The 17,280-nt window shown below is 50.8% G+C and overlaps 2 protein-coding genes across 14 annotated transcripts in view; one reads left to right on the top strand and one right to left on the bottom strand.

Annotated features, from left to right (window-relative positions):
* Positions 1-1,416, bottom strand: part of EVC (EvC ciliary complex subunit 1) — a 120,615-nt gene extending 119,199 nt beyond the window's left edge. For 11 of the 12 annotated variants that reach the window (XM_019025384.4, XM_063705186.1, XM_063705184.1 and 8 more), the window contains exon 1: positions 1,034-1,415. In XM_019025384.4, the coding sequence (XP_018880929.4) occupies positions 1,034-1,207 (174 nt within the window). In that variant the 5' untranslated portion in view covers positions 1,208-1,415. Of the gene's footprint in view, positions 1-1,033 lie in introns of all 12 variants that reach the window. The other variant, XM_063705189.1, reaches the window with a different exon arrangement.
* A 2,401-nt stretch (positions 1,417-3,817) lies between these two features.
* The window catches only part of EVC2 (EvC ciliary complex subunit 2), a 146,901-nt gene continuing 133,438 nt past the window's right edge, over positions 3,818-17,280 (top strand). The window contains exons 1-2 of one of the 2 annotated variants that reach the window (XM_004038385.4): positions 3,818-3,986; positions 15,147-15,201. In XM_004038385.4, coding sequence (XP_004038433.4) covers positions 15,159-15,201 — 43 coding nt within the window. In that variant the 5' untranslated portion in view covers positions 3,818-3,986; positions 15,147-15,158. Of the gene's footprint in view, positions 3,987-4,018; positions 4,530-15,146; positions 15,202-17,280 lie in introns of those variants that run through there. The other variant, XM_004038384.5, reaches the window with a different exon arrangement.

Raw genomic sequence — 17,280 nt, forward strand, 5'->3', positions numbered from 1 at the left:
ACGCCATCTTGTTTCTGATCGCGCAGACTTTACCCTCCTCCCACCCCGAAGAGGCAGAAGCTGCAAGGACCTAAAATAGTGGCCATACCACTATTCATAGAATGCCTGCCATATGCCAGGTGTTGCCATGCACAGCCAATTCCATGAGGGCCACTTGCATAGGAAGCATCCACTGGTCTCCTTCAGGCAGCCACCCCGACCCTCATCCATGCAGAACACAGTGGCTTTGGGGTTAGACGCGTCTGTCACTTTAGTAAGTTACTTAACCTCTCTGTGCCTCAGTTTCCTCATCTGCAAAGCAGAGACAAACTGTTGTGGAGATTCATTGAGATCATTTAGGGAGAGGGTCTAGTTCAGTGCCTGGTACACAGCACTTAATAAACGCTAGCATTGCCAGTGTCCCATCGCAGACTCCCCATGCGGTGTCATAACCGATAGTTTACTTGCAAACTTGCAATTCGTCCTTCTCCTTGAGGCTGTGAACCTCAAGCAGGCAAGGCAGGGTCTCTCCTGTTCATGAATGTGGTCCCTAGGCCAGTGACTGGCTGTAGAAGGTGCCCGAAAACTTTTACTGTGGGATGAATGAAAAAATGAATGCCAATGTGGCAGCTGGGACTCAGGCCAGGCGACGTAACCCACACCGCAAGGATGGAAGAGGCAGAAGCAGGAATAGGCATTCAGGCGTGGGAGCCCCAGCCGTCCTTCTGTCCACCATGGCGAGCAGGGCCAGCATCCTGTCCAAACCCTTGGTGCTGCAGTGAGGAGACCGAGGCGTGGCGCAGTTGGGCTGCTGTCTAGGATCACCCAACGGAGTGGGATGTAACAGGCACCGCAGGGGACCCCAGGACAATGCCCTTTAGTCACGCCGCCACCTCCCTCCTGGAGCAGAAGGGGAACCCGACTCCTAAGCGGTTGCGCGCGAAGTTCCCAACCAGGCTCAAGGAGTCGCAGAGCCGGGGCTCCGGGCCCGCAGGACCCAGAAGCCACGCGCCCCGCGCTCCCCGCCCCGCCGCTGTCTGCTCGGCCGACCCACCTGGTGTCGCGTGCGCTGGCGGCCCGCGCGGCAGCCAAGCCAGAGGCCGAGGCCGAGGCCGAGCGCGGCGCCCAGCAGCACGGCGGGGGCCAGCAGCGCGGGCGCCGGCCGCAGCGCGTCCCGCCCCAGCAGCAGCCGCGCGTCGCTCTTGCAGGCCGCCCCGCCGCGGGCCATCCGGGGCGCTCAGGCTGCCGCCCCGCCGCATCCCGCCGCCTGCTGCACCGTCCCCGCCAGGGCGGCGACGCGGGACTTGGAGCCCGGGTGGGCCAGGGGCGCGGCCCGCTCCGCAGACTTTCTGGCCTGTGCAGTCTCCCGACTCCTGCTTCTCTCCCCTTCCCTGCTTCGCCGAGCCGGAGGGAGGAGCCTGGATCACCGCTCAAAACTTTCAGCCACCCCCGCCCCAGCCCTGCCCCTGCACTGAGCATGCCCAGAGACAGACGCGCCTCCCAGCCCCGGACCCTTCCGGAGAGGGGCCCGGTTTCCATCCCTTTAACTTTATTGAGGCTTAGAAGGCTCCTTTAACTTTATTGAGGCTTAGCATATGCTACGCATTTAGCTTAATGATCTCATTAACTTTCTCAATAACCCTCTGCGGTGGGTGCTCCGCCCATCCTCCTGATGAAGACGCTGGGATCAATGCAATTCCAACCCCCTGCCCTTGCCCCTAACCTCTACCCATCAACCTTCCCGGGAACACACCGCCCTCCACGCCTCTGAACTTGCTGACGCGAAGACTCCTGTTTTAATCTTATTTTGTCCCAGGGAAGGTCGAGACAATGGGTGGAGACACCGTTACACTCAGTCTCCACTAGGAGGATGGGTAGAGGGACCCTTACACCCAGACCCCACTGAGACGACGGGTAGAGAGACCCTTACACCTAGTCCCCACTAGGACCAAGGGTAGAGAGACCCTTACACCCACTCCCCACTGAGACAATGGATAAAGAGACCCTTACACCCGCTCCCCACTAGGACCAGGACACTGCACCATCCTTCATTTACTCAGCACTTGGAGAGAATCTGTTGTGTGTGTGTTGCAGGCTGGGGGATAGGCCAGCCACAAACCAGGCAGTGTCCAGGCTAGTGAGTATCTCACAGTTGTTTAGAGGGGTAAAAAATTAGAGGAGTTCATCACTGTGTTTGCTTTAAACAAACATTTCTGGGGTAGCTACTAGATGTTTGCTTTTGTCCTGGGTGCCTGGGTAAAGCACACATGCACGTGCATGACTGCACAGTTGCACGCAGGGGCACACACACACACACCTACCCTGTGGAGCTTAATTCCCTGTGTGTGCCGGGCTAGGGGACACCATGGGGATCTGCTTCAGCAGAGGAGGGCTTTGTCCTTTCAGCCTGGATGTCCAGCTTGTTTCTAGTTTGTTTCATCATTTCCTCATGGCAAGATGGGAACTGTTATCCGAATTCTTCATCTTTTTTTTTATAAATGAAGAAACTGACAGCTGGAGAGGAGAGGTGACTCATTTGCAATTAAGGAGTGGGGCAGAATTCTTGTCTCATTTACACCTGTGTCTGGCTTCAGGGCAAACTCTCTGCTATGTGGAGCTTCTTATATATTTCCTTAGAAGCATCTTCAAGGTTCCTGGGGACGTGTATGGGGGCAATAACTTGATGCTCTTGTTTTACATTTCCATGAATGCTTAGGCTTTAGTTTTTAAAATGTGGTGTTTGGCGGTGAAACCCCGTCTCTACTAAAAATACAAAAAAAATTAGCCGGGCGTGGTGGCGGGCGCCTGTAGTCCCAGCTACTTGGGAGGCTGAGGCAGGAGAATCGCGTGAACCCAGGAGGCGGAGCTTGCAGTGAGCCAAGATCGCGCCACTGCACTCCACCCTGGGCGACAGAGCGAGACTCTGTCTCAAAAAAAAAAAAAAAAAAAAAAAAAAAAAAAAATGTGGTGTTTGGGCCAGGTGTGGTTGCTCACGCCTGTAATCCCAGCACTTTGGCAGGCTGAAGTGGAGGATTGTCTGAGCCCAGGAGTTTAAGACCAGTCTTGGCAACATAGTGAGACCCTGACTCCATAAAAAATACTAATAAGAAGATTTTTTAAATGTAGGGTTATTTGCTTATTACTTTATCATAAAGTTATTGACTATTAAATTAACCTTTAAATTACTGACTGTCAAACAACTCCAACCGTCCAGCAACATGCTTGGCATTTAGCCTGTGGCCTTGTTTCATGCCTGACAGCTGCCACGTACCCCCTGGTGTGGGGAACTTGGCTTATAAATTCTCAGCTTCTCAAACCCCATGGCCTTGTCCATGTTAGGTCAGGAAAGGCCTGTCCTTGGATGGTCTGGGTTATGGGGAGAGAGGCTGCCAGGGGCCAGGCTCGCTGGCCTGAGACTTTAGATAGCCTAACAGCCTGCCCCGCAGGAAGGCTGGCGGGAGTGGAGCACTCTCCCGTCAACAGGTGTCAGCTGTCACCCAGGACCTAGGCAGGGATGAGGAAGCACACAAAAGGCTCCACCAGTCCCCCTTTTTGTGTCTTTCTCCTCTTCCTCCTGCGTCCCTTGGCAAAGCAAATCCCTGTCCCCTCGGAGAGTTCGGGGAGAGCTTGCTTAGGGCTGCGACTTCAGACACCAGCTCCCCTCTTTCTAGGTCCCCAGAGAGGTGGCCCAGCGCTGGCCTGGTTCCCACTGGGAATGCGAGGGGCACCCGGGCCGGCCCAGGGCTGACCCACAGCAGGCTCGGGCAGCGGGTGCTCAGCTGGTCTGCATTGAACGCAACCGGAAGTGAGGGTCCTTTTCCTTCTCTGCGGCCACCCCCTCCTTCCCGAGCTCTCCTGAACCTTCTGGGTGCTCCAGGACTCCCGGCCCCGCGCTCCAAATGCTTCTCCGTTTTCTAAGCGGGGATGGGGAAACTCCGGATTCACATCCGTGTGTCAGGAAACCGTTCCCAGGGGAAGTGCGTCTGAGCTGAGGCTTACAGACCCAGGTAGGCGGTAGCGGAGGGGCCCTTGGGGTCCTGGTAACCTCGGGGAGCAGGGGAGTGACCCGCTCTGATTTGGTTTGGGCGCAAGCAAACCCAGGCCTGGCCGCCGGGCGCCCGGGCCGCGCCAACTCGCTCTCCCCCTCCCACGCCCGTCCGGCACCTCCTGGCCCGCCAAGCCCCAGATGCGGGTGTTTGTTCCAGAAAACTTTCGGCGGCGGCTCTCACTGAGCATGCTCGGCGGCGGGGCGGGCCTGGGGTCCGGAAGCTCCAGCGACTCGGCGGCACCCGCCGCTTTGAGGTAGCGGGTCCCGACAGGCGATGGACCCCTCGGGCTCCCGGCGGCGCCCCACGTGGGTGCTGGCCGGGGGCCTCCTGGCAGTGGCCCTGGCGCTGGGGGGCCGAGGCTGTCTCGGCGCCAGCTCACGTCCCCGCTGGCGCCCCCTCGGCGCGCAGCCACCCCGGGATCCCCAGGTGGCTCCTAGGTCTGGGCCCGGCCTGAGGACCCCTCCGGGGCGGAGCGGGGCGGGGCCCGAGAGCAGCACGCAGGTAAGGAGGGCCCGACCCCAGGCTCCGGTGTGACTGTAGTGGTTTTACTTTGTTTACACCGGCGGTGGCAGGGAGGACCCTTAGTATTTCGCAAAGAATGAGGAAGGGAGGGCAGGATCTGAATAGGGTGCTTCGCGGCCCTTAGGTATATCCCGCTCATGGCCAGAAAGCTTCGAGGGAAACTGGAGACCTTCCTCGGGGGGGTGGCAGCTGCCGGCTTGGACTTCACCAGCGACCCGGGTTCGAATCCTGCTCTCCATTTTACGAGCTTCGACCTAGGGCAGGTCACTCCACTGCCCCAGTTTCCTGATCGTTGAAATGGGGCCGTCGCGGCGTCCACCCCAGAGGGTGGAAGTGGGTTAGACGAGCTCACATATGCAGAGCGCCTTGCAGAGGCCAGCACTGGGAAATTGCAGCGGTTTTTAAAAGTGGGGACTCTTGGTTGGACTCTTAGGTGACTGAACTCTCCTGGCTGATGGATTTAGCCACTTCCTACTTCACCCTGGCCCTCCCTCTGTGGTCCTAAACTCGAAAGGCATGGATCCCTGGCTGTAGCCCTAGACTTGACCTCCCCCGACAAAGCTGGTCACCAGTCCTAGTGCCTTTTCCTCCAAATCAGCTCGGATGTCTGCCCCTCCTCCCTCCCCACTGCCACTCCCTGGCTTCAGGTCCCACCACTTCACTTCCAGCTCTTGGTGATGGTTTTCCCACGTCTCCCATCCATTTTCCCCCAGACCTCTGGGGTGGTCTGTCCTGGTAGACATCCTGCCACTCCTGTCCCATGCTGGCACTCTTCTCTCCACCTTATTGCCCCTGACAGCACACCCAGGCTCCTATTCCCAGGACTGCCCTGGCCAATGGTCTGGCCCATTGATGCTGCCCTGAGGTCCTCCCACCTCTCTCCTAGGGTGGTGGGTCGTGTCCTGCTGTGTTCTCTACCTCAGGACACTTGCGACACTGGCAGAGGTTTAGTCTCTTAAAAGAGACCCTGCTCACTTTCTGTCTTTAGGTTTTCACTGGAAAAACGCCGTGTCAGTGTCCTGAGCTTTCAAAAGTCCAATGACAGAACATGTTCCCTGGGTCCTTTCACTTGCATCTGCCCTGTGAGATGGGAGTATCTGGCCCGTTTTGCAGGTGACAAAACCAAGGCTCAGGGAGCCGCGTCCCCAGGCCTGTCCTGTGCTCTCTCCCTGGCCCCCGAGTTCAGAGCCTGCGTGCCTGGCCTCACCTGCTTTGCACAAGCTCTTCCTTCTGGGAAGCCAGTGTCAGAAGATCCTGGTGCACATTGGCCTCTGTCAGCCACAGTGGTGTTGAGGGTGGTCCCTGCCAGAAGGGAGGGACGGTGCCTACTGGGAAGGGCCTGAAGCCATCTAGGACTATGGTGGGTGTAGAGTACCTCACCCTCAAGGGCCGCCCCTGCCTTTGCAGGAATCTGGGAATGAGCACCTGTATTCAGGTGCCCTTGGCATCTTGAGCACGTCCCCTGGGCCCTGGCCCTGCCCACACCCATCCCAGCTGTTGATGGGACCAGCCTTCTTCCGTCTCTCTGGGCCTGTCTTGGATAGCCCTTCTGCACACTGTACAGGAAAGAGCTCTGGCCATGTGTGTCCCTGCCTTGGCCACTCCCTCTTGTGGGGCCTGGGGCAAGTCACAGCCTTCAGGGTCTCTGCTTCCTCTTCTGAGCAATGGTGTAAGGGCTGTTCCCAGAGCACTGTTCCTTAAGGCACAGGTTAGTTCTTCCTATTGTAATTATATGATGCCTTCATGTAATTACTTGATACCATCTATCCATCCATTCATTCAATATCTATGTATCTATCTATGTATCTATCTATGTATCTATGTATGTATGTATGTATGTATCTATCTATCTATCTATCTATCTATCTATCTATCTATCTATCTATCTATATTTATTGCACCTTTGCTAAGTCCCATGCTGTGTGCAGGGGGCTGGGAGACCAATGCCTAATTGCACACAGTGATTGCTGTGAGGAGGAGGATGGGGAGCCGTGAGAGAGGGTGGAGGAAGGAGGTCATTTAGTCTGGAAGGTCAGTCCAGACTTGAAGGATGGGCAGGTTTAGCCAGGGAAGGAGTCAGGAGAGAACATCCCAAGTCGGGGGATTGGCATGGGTGTGGCCCGCATGTAGGAGGAGCTTGGCATATTCCAAGTCTCTGGCCCCCTGATGCTGGGACATCTCTTGATGAGAACATTTACCACATTGTTTGGGCTGCTTGTCTGTTTCCTTTGCTGGACTGTGAGTTCCTGTGGGCAGGGATTTTACCTTTTTTAATTTCATCATTTGATGCCCACTGGGAATGCATTTTATTCCCCAGTGGTTCTTAAGGTGGGGCCCAGGGAATCCCTGGGGTCACTGAACCATTATAGGGGTCCACGGAGTCTGAGCTATTTTCACAGTAATACTGAGGTATTACTTAGTTTTTCTACGCATTTTCTCACAATTGTGCGATGGGGTTTTCCAAGGTGACAGGAAGTGTGATGTTGCAGCAGATTTAATGTACAAGCAGATTTGAGAATCCAGCTCCTTCCATTAACTCAGACATAGATGAGGTTTGCAAAAATGTAAAAAAATGCCATTCTTCTCACTTTTTTTATTTTAGGAAATAAAACAGTTTTAGTTTATTTAGTTTTCAAAAAAATGCTATTTATGTTAATATGCAATGGCATTGTTATTCCTATTTAAAATGAATTACTAGACACTTTAAAATATTCTCACCTTTAATTTAAAGAAAGTAAATGTTGATAAATATAATCAGCACAAACAAAAGTTTTTTGGAGTCTTCAATAATTGGAAAATGTGTAAAGGAGTCCCAAGACCAACATGTCTGAGAAATCAGTGCTCAGTAGCAAGCCTATCTGATGTCCCAAGAATTAGAGATGAAAGAAACCACCTAGCCCCTTTGAAAGATAAGTGTCTATTTCAGAATGGGATCCTTTCATCATTTTCACCATTCATTATGCTAATAGTATGATTTTGTTATTTTACTTGAAGTACCACACAACAATAATTTAGGTTGGTTGTGATGCCAAGTTCAGTGGATTGGGTGTGTCCCAAATTTGTAGAAAAGAACAACAAAAAATCAGCCAGATATGATGTAACATGATCTGTTACACTGTGTAATTACTGTAGCTTCAAAATTGCAGCCTTGGAATTCTGAGTTAAGGGAACTATTAGTCAAATAAGCTCACGCCTGTAATCCCAACACTTTGGGAGGCTAAGTCAGGAGGATCGCTTGAGGTCAGGAGTTCAAAAGCAGCCTGGGAAACATAGTGAGACCCCCATCTCTACAAAACACATATATATATATATAGCTGGGTGTGATACCACATGCCTGTATTCCCAGGTTTTCAGGAGGCTGAGGCAGGAAGATGGCTTGAAACCAGGAGTTCGAGGATGCAGTGAGCTATGATCTCACCACTGCACTCCAACCTGGATGGCAGAACAAGACCCTCTCTCAGACAACAACAACAACAAAACAAAACTTCCTGAGAGCTTGGTCAGGAAAGATGGAGATCATGAGTGTATCTGTGCTTCACTTGATCTTTAATGGCCGGAGCACCCCAGGACTCAGTGCTGGGTTCTCTTCTTCCTTCTGTCAATACTCACACCCTTGGTGATCTATCCCCTGGCAGCTCCCAAATTTCCATCTCCAGCCAAGACCTTCTCTGAGCTCCACCATGGATCTGCATGCCTACCTGACATGGCCCGTGGAGGCTCACAGGCACTCCACAACTCATGCACCAAGGCAGAACCTAAATCCTGCCCCTTGCCTCCCTTCCTGCCAGTGGTTCCTTTGTCTTTTTCTTGCTGGGCCCGGAGGCCTTGGCACCCTCCTTGCCTCCTCCCTCTCCCCAAGTCCCACATTTAGTCAGCATATCGCATGGGTTTTATTTTCAGAACACACCCACAATCAACACAGTTTTCACTCTCTTTACAAACACCATCCTCATCTGAATTGCCACCTTCTCTCTGGGATTATTGTGGAGCCGCCTGACTGACCTCCTTGCATCTCCCCTTGAGTACTTCTCTGTTCTCAACAGAGCAGCCAGAGTGTCCCATTTAAAATGGCTATTATGCCACTCATCACGGAGTAGCTCACGGTGGCTTCCCATTGTCCCCAGAGCAGAAACCACTCACTCGCCCTGCTCAGGCACCCTGGCCTCCTTGTGTTCCTTGAACACCCTGGGTGTGTTCCCACCTCAGGGCCCTTGCACGGGTCTTTCCTCTGCCTGAACTAATGCTCCTCCCCCTGATACCCTGACAGCCGCTCTGTCACCCTGGTAAAGCCTTTCAACATAACCCCATTTAAAATGGCAACCCCCATTACTCTCTGTCCCTCTTTCCTTCTTTATTTTGCTCCACTGTTCTTATCACCTTCTAATATACTATATATGGTATGTTACTGTTTTGTTTGTATAATATATATAGTATACTATGATTTTGCTTGTAATTTTCCTAAATAGTGTTCTGAGAGTAGAACTTTTGATGTCTTGTTTGGCAACGTATCCTCATTTTCAAAATAGCACATAGTAGGTGATCAAAAGTATTTGTTGAATGAATGAATGCAAGTGAAGTAACTGAGGTTGGCAGGAAGTGGTGAGGTAGTGGCTGAGGGATTAGAACCTGGGCTGAGAGTATAGAAATGTGAGTTCTGACCTCAGCTCTACTGTTTACTAGCTGTGGACACTTGAGCATTTCATGTGTCAACTTATAAATATTTATTGGATACTCTTGATGCATCTGTGCAGCTCCTGGGGATATAGCACTCAACGTGCCTGAGTCTCTATTCTCCTGAAGTTGGTGCTCAGTCCAGCTTTGAGATTCACCTTCCTCATCTACAAAGTGGCGATTTTATAGTTACTTCTTGGCATTATCAGAGATGATGATGATGGTGATGATAAGAACAGTAACAAGAGCGGTGATAATAATAGTTACAATGATATGCAGTAAGTCCTCATGGAACATCAATAGGTTCTTGGATAGTTTGACTTTAAGCAAAAAGAAGCACTGCATGCTGTAGGAACTTAGCTCTTGTCTGTATTAACTAGCCTATGGTAAAATTGGTTTTGCTATACTGTATGCCATTTGGCTTAAAGTCACAGTTTCCATCAACCTATTGATGATGTTAAGTAAGGACTTACTGAATGGCAATACATAGTAATATGTAGTAATAATGGCAATAATAACAATTGTATATTTGCTGTGTGTTTACTCTGTTGGGCACTATGCTAGGCTTTACATTTATTTTCTGGTTTAATCTTTCAAAATTCCTTATGAAGAAGGTATAACATTCCCATTTTACAGATGAGGAAACTGAGGCCACAGTGATTCCAGGTGAGGTGAAGATGTCCACCCAGACTTGTCTAACCCAAAGCACTTGGTGTCAGTGTCTAGGCTCTACAAGAAAGTGCTTCATAAACCTGAACACAAGATTTCTGTGCGAATTTATCATCCCTTTCTTCTTACAAAGAGAGAAGAGGCAATTACAACCATTTCCCAGATGGTCTAAAAGGGCACTGTCCACTACAGTAGCCATGTATGGCTAAACTTACACATTTCATATGCTCAAATGGCCCCATCTGGCTAGTGGCTACCATATTGGACAGCTCAGATTCTAGACCATTTTCATTAATGCAGACCATTGTACTGGAAGTTGATCAGAAGGGGAGGAGGCAGTGGAGGGTTAGTGGAGACCAGGCCTCTGGGCCATTCTTTCGCAATGGCTATTGAGGGCCTTCTAGGTGCCAGGCTCTGTCCTAAATGCTTGAAATATAACAGGACAAGGCAGACCAAGACCTGCCCCTGCTCTTGAGGAACCTGCATTCTTGGAGCAGCAAAAAGGCAGGAATCATGTTACTATGTGGTGTGTCCACTGGTGGTTGGGGCTGTAGAGATGTACACAGTGGGCAGAGTGGTCTGAGAGATGAGGGGCACTCATGATATGGACAGGATGGGCAGGGAAGGTGCTGTAAGGAGGTGACAGCTGAGCGGATCCCCGAATGGAGTGGGGGACGGGCAAGGCCTTGTTTCTGGCCAGGACTCCAACAGTTGTTCCGAGTAAGATGGGATGCTGTGGATGGGCTTTCAGCAAGAAAGTGACCCACTCTCATGTTTCCTTTCCAGGCACCCCCGTGGCAAGGGTGAGAATAGATGGCAGGCGGATGTGTGAGCAGGAAAGTGGCGAGCAGGCAGGCGGGAGGCCAGGGGGCCATGGAGGGGAGCTGGACTGGGGAGGTAATGGTGGGCTACTGAGAGGTTGCTGGATTGTGGATGTTTTTTCAAGGTAGAGCCAGTGGGGTTTACTGGGATTGGTTCTGGGTTGAGAGAGAGAAAGAGAAGAATCAAGGACAAATCCAAGGATTTTGGCCTGAGCCAATAGGAGAAAGGAGATGCCACTGGTTAATGTGCAGCAGCCTCAGGTTGGAAATCACTGCTGTTGAGTTCGACATGTCTCTTAGGCATTCAAGTCTGGATTTGTGGGGGAGAAATATGAACTAGAGATTTACATGGGGGAATAGTCAGTGTATAAATGACCTTTAACATCTGAGGGCCTGGATGAGCTCACCTCAGGAGGAACTCTCGACTGGAAAGAGTGCCCTGGAGCAACCCCAGGACTTTTGACTAGGAGAGGAAAAGATCCAACAGAGGAGGCCGGACAACATGTGGCCTCTGTAAAAGGGAACCAGGAATGTGACCCGAAGGTCAAGGGTGGAGAGCATTTCAGGAAGGGAGAAAGGGGCTCACCATGGTCGGCAGAATAATGGCTCCCAAAGATGCCCACGTCTAGACCCCTGGAACCTGTGGATATGTTAGGTTTCATGGCCATGGGAATTGACATTATACAAGGAATTCAGGTTGCTGATCAACTGATCTTAAAATAAGGAATATATTCAGGATTATCTGATGGTTCCAGTGTAATAATCAGGGTCCTTAAAAGTGTAAGAAGCAGGCAGAGGAGAGATCAGAAGGAGATGTTTGAAGAAGGCCGGAGAGATGCAACGTGAGAAGGACTCAGCTACTGCTGCCTTTGACAATGGAGGAAGGGGCCATGAACTTAAGGAACGCAGCAGTCTCTGAAAGCTGGAAAAGGAGAGGAAATGGGTTTTCCCCTGGAGCCTCCAGAAAAGAGCACAGCCCTGCCAATACTTTGACTTTAGTCCATTGAGACCTGTGTCAGACTTCTGACCGCTAGAACTATCAGAGAATAAATGTGTATTAAGCCACTACATTTGCAGTGATGTGTACAGCAGCCATGGGAAGCTGCAATAAGCACATATCGAATGCTGCTGGTAAGTGTGCGATGAGGAGGACTGGTCATTAAGTGGAACGTTGGAGTGGCTGTGGTGACTTCGACAGGAGCTGTGTCAGCTTGGAGAGAGGGATGACAGGGAGGGGGCAGGCTGGCCATTGGAAGGTGCTATCGGCTGCACCTGGCATGGTGCCTATGGGAGCGGTTGCCCAGAGTGGCCGGAGTCCCCAGAGAGGTACCTCCCCAGGCTGGGGACTTTGGTGAGGACAAGAATCAGAGATGCCCAGAAACCAGCGAGACTGCCCTGGGAGGCCTGGCCCAGGGTTCTCATGGAGGTCAGCCTGGGTCCTTTGCTCCCTGGGAACCTGCCGCTTCCTCCTGAGTGGCAATGTCCACTGGTAAGGAGAGCTTTGTCCCTGGGTGAGGTCAGGGGCCAGGTCTGCTTTGCCTGACATGTGATCCCTAGCACAGTGCCTAACAAGCAGCAGGTGCTGGTTGAAAGAATGGATAGAAAGTTCCGGGGGACAGAGGTTGTACAAACATACATTTGTGTGGAGTTCGGTGCACCATCCAATGGATGCTTTGCCATCCATTGGCAAATGTTCATATCAGAGACCACATGGATGTATTTGTTAAGTAATAGACTGTAATTTTTAGAACAGTTTTAGATTTACAGAAAAATCGAGCACATAGCGCAGAAAGTTCACATATACCTCCTCCGCCCACACACATACATAGTGTCCCCTATTATTATTTCTTTATTTTTATTTTTATTTTTTTTTGAGATGGAGTCTCGCTCTGTCACCCATACCTGAGTGCAGTGGCGCAATCTCCACTCACTGCAACCTCTGCCTCCCGGGTTCAAGTGATTCTCCTGCTTCAGCCTCCCAAGTAGCTGGGATTCAGGCACCCACCACCATGCCCAGCTAATTTGTGTATTTTTAGTAGAGGCAGGGTTTCACCATGTGGGCCAGACTGGTCTCGAACTCCTGACCTCAAGTGATCAGCCTGCCTCGGCCTCCCAAAGTGCTGGGATTACAGGCGTGAGCCACTATACCCAGCCTATTATTTATTATTAATATTTATTATTTATTTTTTTCAGAGAGGGTCTCACTTCGTCTTCCGGGCTGGAGTGCAGTGGCAATTATTAATATTTATTATTTATTTTTTTCAGAGAGGGTCTCACTTCGTCTTCCGGGCTGGAGTGCAGTGGCATGATCATAGCTCATTGCAGCCTTGACCTCCTGGGCTCCAAGTAATTCCTTGTGCCTCAGCCTCCCAAGTAGCTGGGAGTATAGGCATGTGCCACTACACCTGGCTAATTTTCTTTTTTTTTTTTTTTTTTTGTAGAGATGGAGTCTCCGTATGTTGTCCTTTCCAAAGCTGCATAATATTCCATTTTATGGATGGACCGCATTTAGCTTATCCATTCATCCATTGATGGACATTTGGCTTGCTTCCACTTTTGGCTATTGTGAATAATGCTGCTGTGAACACAGATGTGCAGATACCTCTTCAAGACCTGGCTTTCAGTTATTCTGCATATATGCCCAGAAGTGGAATTCTGAATCATGCTGCTTTATTCTTTTTAATAGCTGCCTGGTACTCCATAGAATGTTTGTACCATAATTTACTATTTTAAACAGAATTCTTTACGCTGCCCATAACATAACATAAGCTCCATGTGAACAAACTGAAGCCAGATGTTTGGCTTCATCAATGGGGAATGCTGGGGTGGGTTTGGTAGAAGGCTGTCTGGATTGAGCTGCACACATTTTCCCTCTTTCCACACCTCTTGCCTGTCTCTGCCACTGTCTCTGCAATTTCCATCATTTCCTCCGTGTCCCTGCAGGAGTCTCCATCTCTGTGGGTGGGCCTCCTCCATGCCTTTGGGGGAAAATCAGCCTCCAGCCCAGCTGGGGTTACATCACCCCAGCAGAACTGCCCCAGCCAGGGTCCTGGAGTCCTGTAAGGACTGGGCCTGAAACACACAGACAGTGGCCACAACAGTTGTCCCGTCGATCCTGTCCCACCTTATGCTTTCCATGGTGTCTGGCCCATGTGAGAGCCATGTGAACAGTAGCCACATGGACTAGTCATTGGAACTGGACCCAAAGCCAGGCCTGAGCATCCTGCTCAGCTCACATACACATCCTTTCTTCTTCCATTACACAGAAACCAGCCGTCGCGTGCAGGGTGAGCACATGTGCTGGGCCAGGCTGCTTGCGTGCCAGGCTCTGGAGTGAGTTATCTCATTACCGTAGCCTGGGGGTAGTGCTGTAAAATGAGTATAATGCTTCATGCGTTTCTATAGGGACTACTTGTACAGTTCACTCAGTGCTCATAGCGTAAGCACTGGCACATGGAGAAGGTTCCATCCGGGAGAGCTTTTACTATTATTCAGTAGAGAGGTCTGAGTCTTTCTAGAGCCCAGTGATTCATAAAGGTAAATTGGAAGGGTTTGGCCAGGCTCAGTTTAGACAAATTTTCATCACCAATGAGGCTGAGCAGACTCGGCGGAGGCTTTGAGGTCACTTTTCAGAAGAGGGATCTGAGGCTCAGAGAGGCTGAGAGACTTAGCCAAGGACACACAGTGAATAAATGGTTCCAGCTAGAGTCCAGTTCTCTCCACTCCTCATCTAGTGTCTTATCTACCACCCTGGAAACTTGCAGGATCTTGGGAATTCGCAGGCTGTTGGCTTACCCAGGGTCCACAGAGTTGATGGAGGGCAGGGCTGAGGTTTGAACCCAGGTCTGTCTGATGATAAGACATTTCAATCACATGGTGCGGCCTCCCTTGACAGCTCCCAGAAATGCATTCATGAGGGCGCTGATTTTCTCCCTGGGAAAGAGAAGGGAATTCTTTACTCAGAAGCTACCGGGAATGGCTGACTTAGAAAAGTTTACTTCACACTTCTGGATGAAAGTGCAGGTCCTTGGCCGGACGCGGTGGCTCACACCTGTAATCCCAGCTCTTTGGGAGGCTGAGGCAGGTGGATCACGAGGTCAGGAGATGGAGACCATCCTGACTAATATGGTGAAACCCCGTCTCTACTAAAAATACAAAAAAAAATTAGCTGGGCGTGGTGGTGGGCGCCTGTAGTCCCGGCTACTCAGGAGGCTGAGGCAGGAGAATGGCGTGAACCTAGGAGGTGGAGCTTGTAGTAAGTCAAGATCGCGCCACTGCACTGCAGCCTGGGTGACAGAGCAAGACTCTGTCTCAAAAAAAAAAAAAAAAAAAAAAAGTGCATGTCCTCTCCATGTGAGTCATTTACAAAGATTATTTATTACCACTTCTCAGAAGTATGTGTTCCATTAATGACTTTGTGTCTTGAATTTTTTAGGACTTGCCCTGTATGATTTGGCCCAAAGTGGAATGCTGTCACTTTAAGACTGCAGGTGAGTTTTTCTTCTGGTTGATGTTCCCCTGTTTTGAGCATGAAAAACCAGAAGCCTGAAGCCCTCCTTCCTCCACCTCCCTCACTCTCTGCTGATCCTTCCAGCATCTCTCTACTTGGGGCAAGTAGATCATTCCCTGACCTTACAGAACTAGGGCAGTGTGCCTCCACCTCAAAGCTGGCTGAAGCATTAGTGCACAGTGGAACCTGGGGTGAGGTAGGCCCTTTTTGATATCCCCTGAAGGCATTTGGTGAATGAAACAGAACGTGTGAATTAACTGGGTATATTAGTTTCCTGTGGCTTCCGTAACAAATGTTCACAAACAGTGGCTTCGACCACACACATTTATTCTCTTACAGTACTGGAAAGCAGAAGTCCAACATCAGTTTCACTGGGCAAAGTCAAGGTGTCTGTCTGCTCCCTCTGGAGGTTCCAGAAGTGAACCCATTTCCTCTCCTTTTCCAGCATCTATGGCCGCATTGCCTGCGTTCCTTAGGGATGGATTAGGGATACTGCCCTCCTCCATTTTGGAAGCTAGCAGCTTGGCATCGTGCCTCAGTAGTTACTTGGCCTTCTTCTCTTCTGTCTGTCAAATCTCTGTCTCCCTCTTATAAGGACATCTGTGATGACATTTAGGGCCCACCAGGATAATCTAGGCAATCTCCCCATCTCGAGGCCCTTAATGGAATCACATTTGCAAAGTGTCTGTGACCCTAAGATAACATTCACAGCTTCATGGGGTTAGGACCTGGCTGTCTTTGCGGACCTTTATTCAGCTTGCCACACTCAGTGGTCGAAATTCAACTGACACTCATTTCATCAAGAGGAATTCATTGGCATCTGTAACTGAAACGCACAGGCCCTGGCACTGCTGGACCCAGGAGCACAAGGTTCTCAGTGCTCCTACGGCTCTGCCTTTCTCCTTCCCTCTCAGCCGCCCTGCTTTCCTCTGGTGAGCATCTTTCGCAGGCAGTTACGTCCTTTTTCTCATGGTGGGAAAAATGCCGCGGGCAGTCCTCGGCTCCTGAGCCTCATGGCTGGCACCTGCAGCGCAGACTTCCCAGCGGCTGTGACAATTCCATTGCAGGCCCCTGGGCTCAGCGTGGGTCCCCGGCCTGTCCCTGAACCTATCCCTGGGGCCACTGGGTGGGGTTGTCTGGGTTCTGTGCCTAACTCTGGTGTCCTGGGGAATGGGATGGGCTGGGATTCGGGTGGGCCCCACTTGGCTCTGTAGACTAAGCGGGATTCTTGCTGAATAGAGGAGGGGTCCTCTCTGAAGGGAGGGATCACCTTGGAGTCTTCATTAAAGCTGAGGACCGGGAGAGCCAGAGAGGCATAAACGGGTGGACCAGAGATGGAGCGCTTAAGGGTAAGGTGTGGCCTTAAGACTTTATGTCCTGGTTGCTTGCTGCACAAGCATTTGTGCCCTGGCCCAAGGTGCTGTGCTGGGGTCCGGAGATGGATGTCCGGTCTCACTTGCACCCATATGCTCTACTCAGACATTCCCGATGCTCTGAATCAGCCGCTCACCTGGTGGAGCACCCACTTGTTTCCATGGCGAGGGCCATCAGTTCCCCGATGCTTGATGCAATTGGAGCCCTTATCCCATCCCAACCTGAGGAACTGAATCACCCCCAAATACAACCCAAGGAAGGAAAAAAATACTGTAATTTAATCCAGGACCCAGCTCCACATCTTTTTTTAATCAGATTTTAGGTTTTTTCCTGCATATATTTTCAAATTCTATAGAAAGTTTCAAAAGCACTTGTAGTCTTTACTGTCAATATGCTGGGTAAGAAAGACTGAAAAGTACATCTTATTTTCAGTCAAATTAGTTTGTATTTGAATAAAAGACAAATGTTCAAGAAGGCACAATGCCACCATCCAGGTCATTTCAAAACTAAAATTGCTGACTTGAAGCATTGGATACATCTAAGCACTTTCATGTGCAGTGTGGCATTTGATTGGCTGCTCAGACAACAGCCCTGTCTGATTGGTATCTTAACCACACACCCAGGTGAGGGGAACTGAGGCCCAGAGAACTCAGCTGACCTGTGCAAGGTCCCGCAGTTGATCAGC

The sequence above is a fragment of the Gorilla gorilla genome, chromosome 3, assembly GCF_029281585.2.
Source record: "Gorilla gorilla gorilla isolate KB3781 chromosome 3, NHGRI_mGorGor1-v2.1_pri, whole genome shotgun sequence".
NCBI classification, from domain to species: Eukaryota; Metazoa; Chordata; class Mammalia; order Primates; family Hominidae; genus Gorilla; species Gorilla gorilla.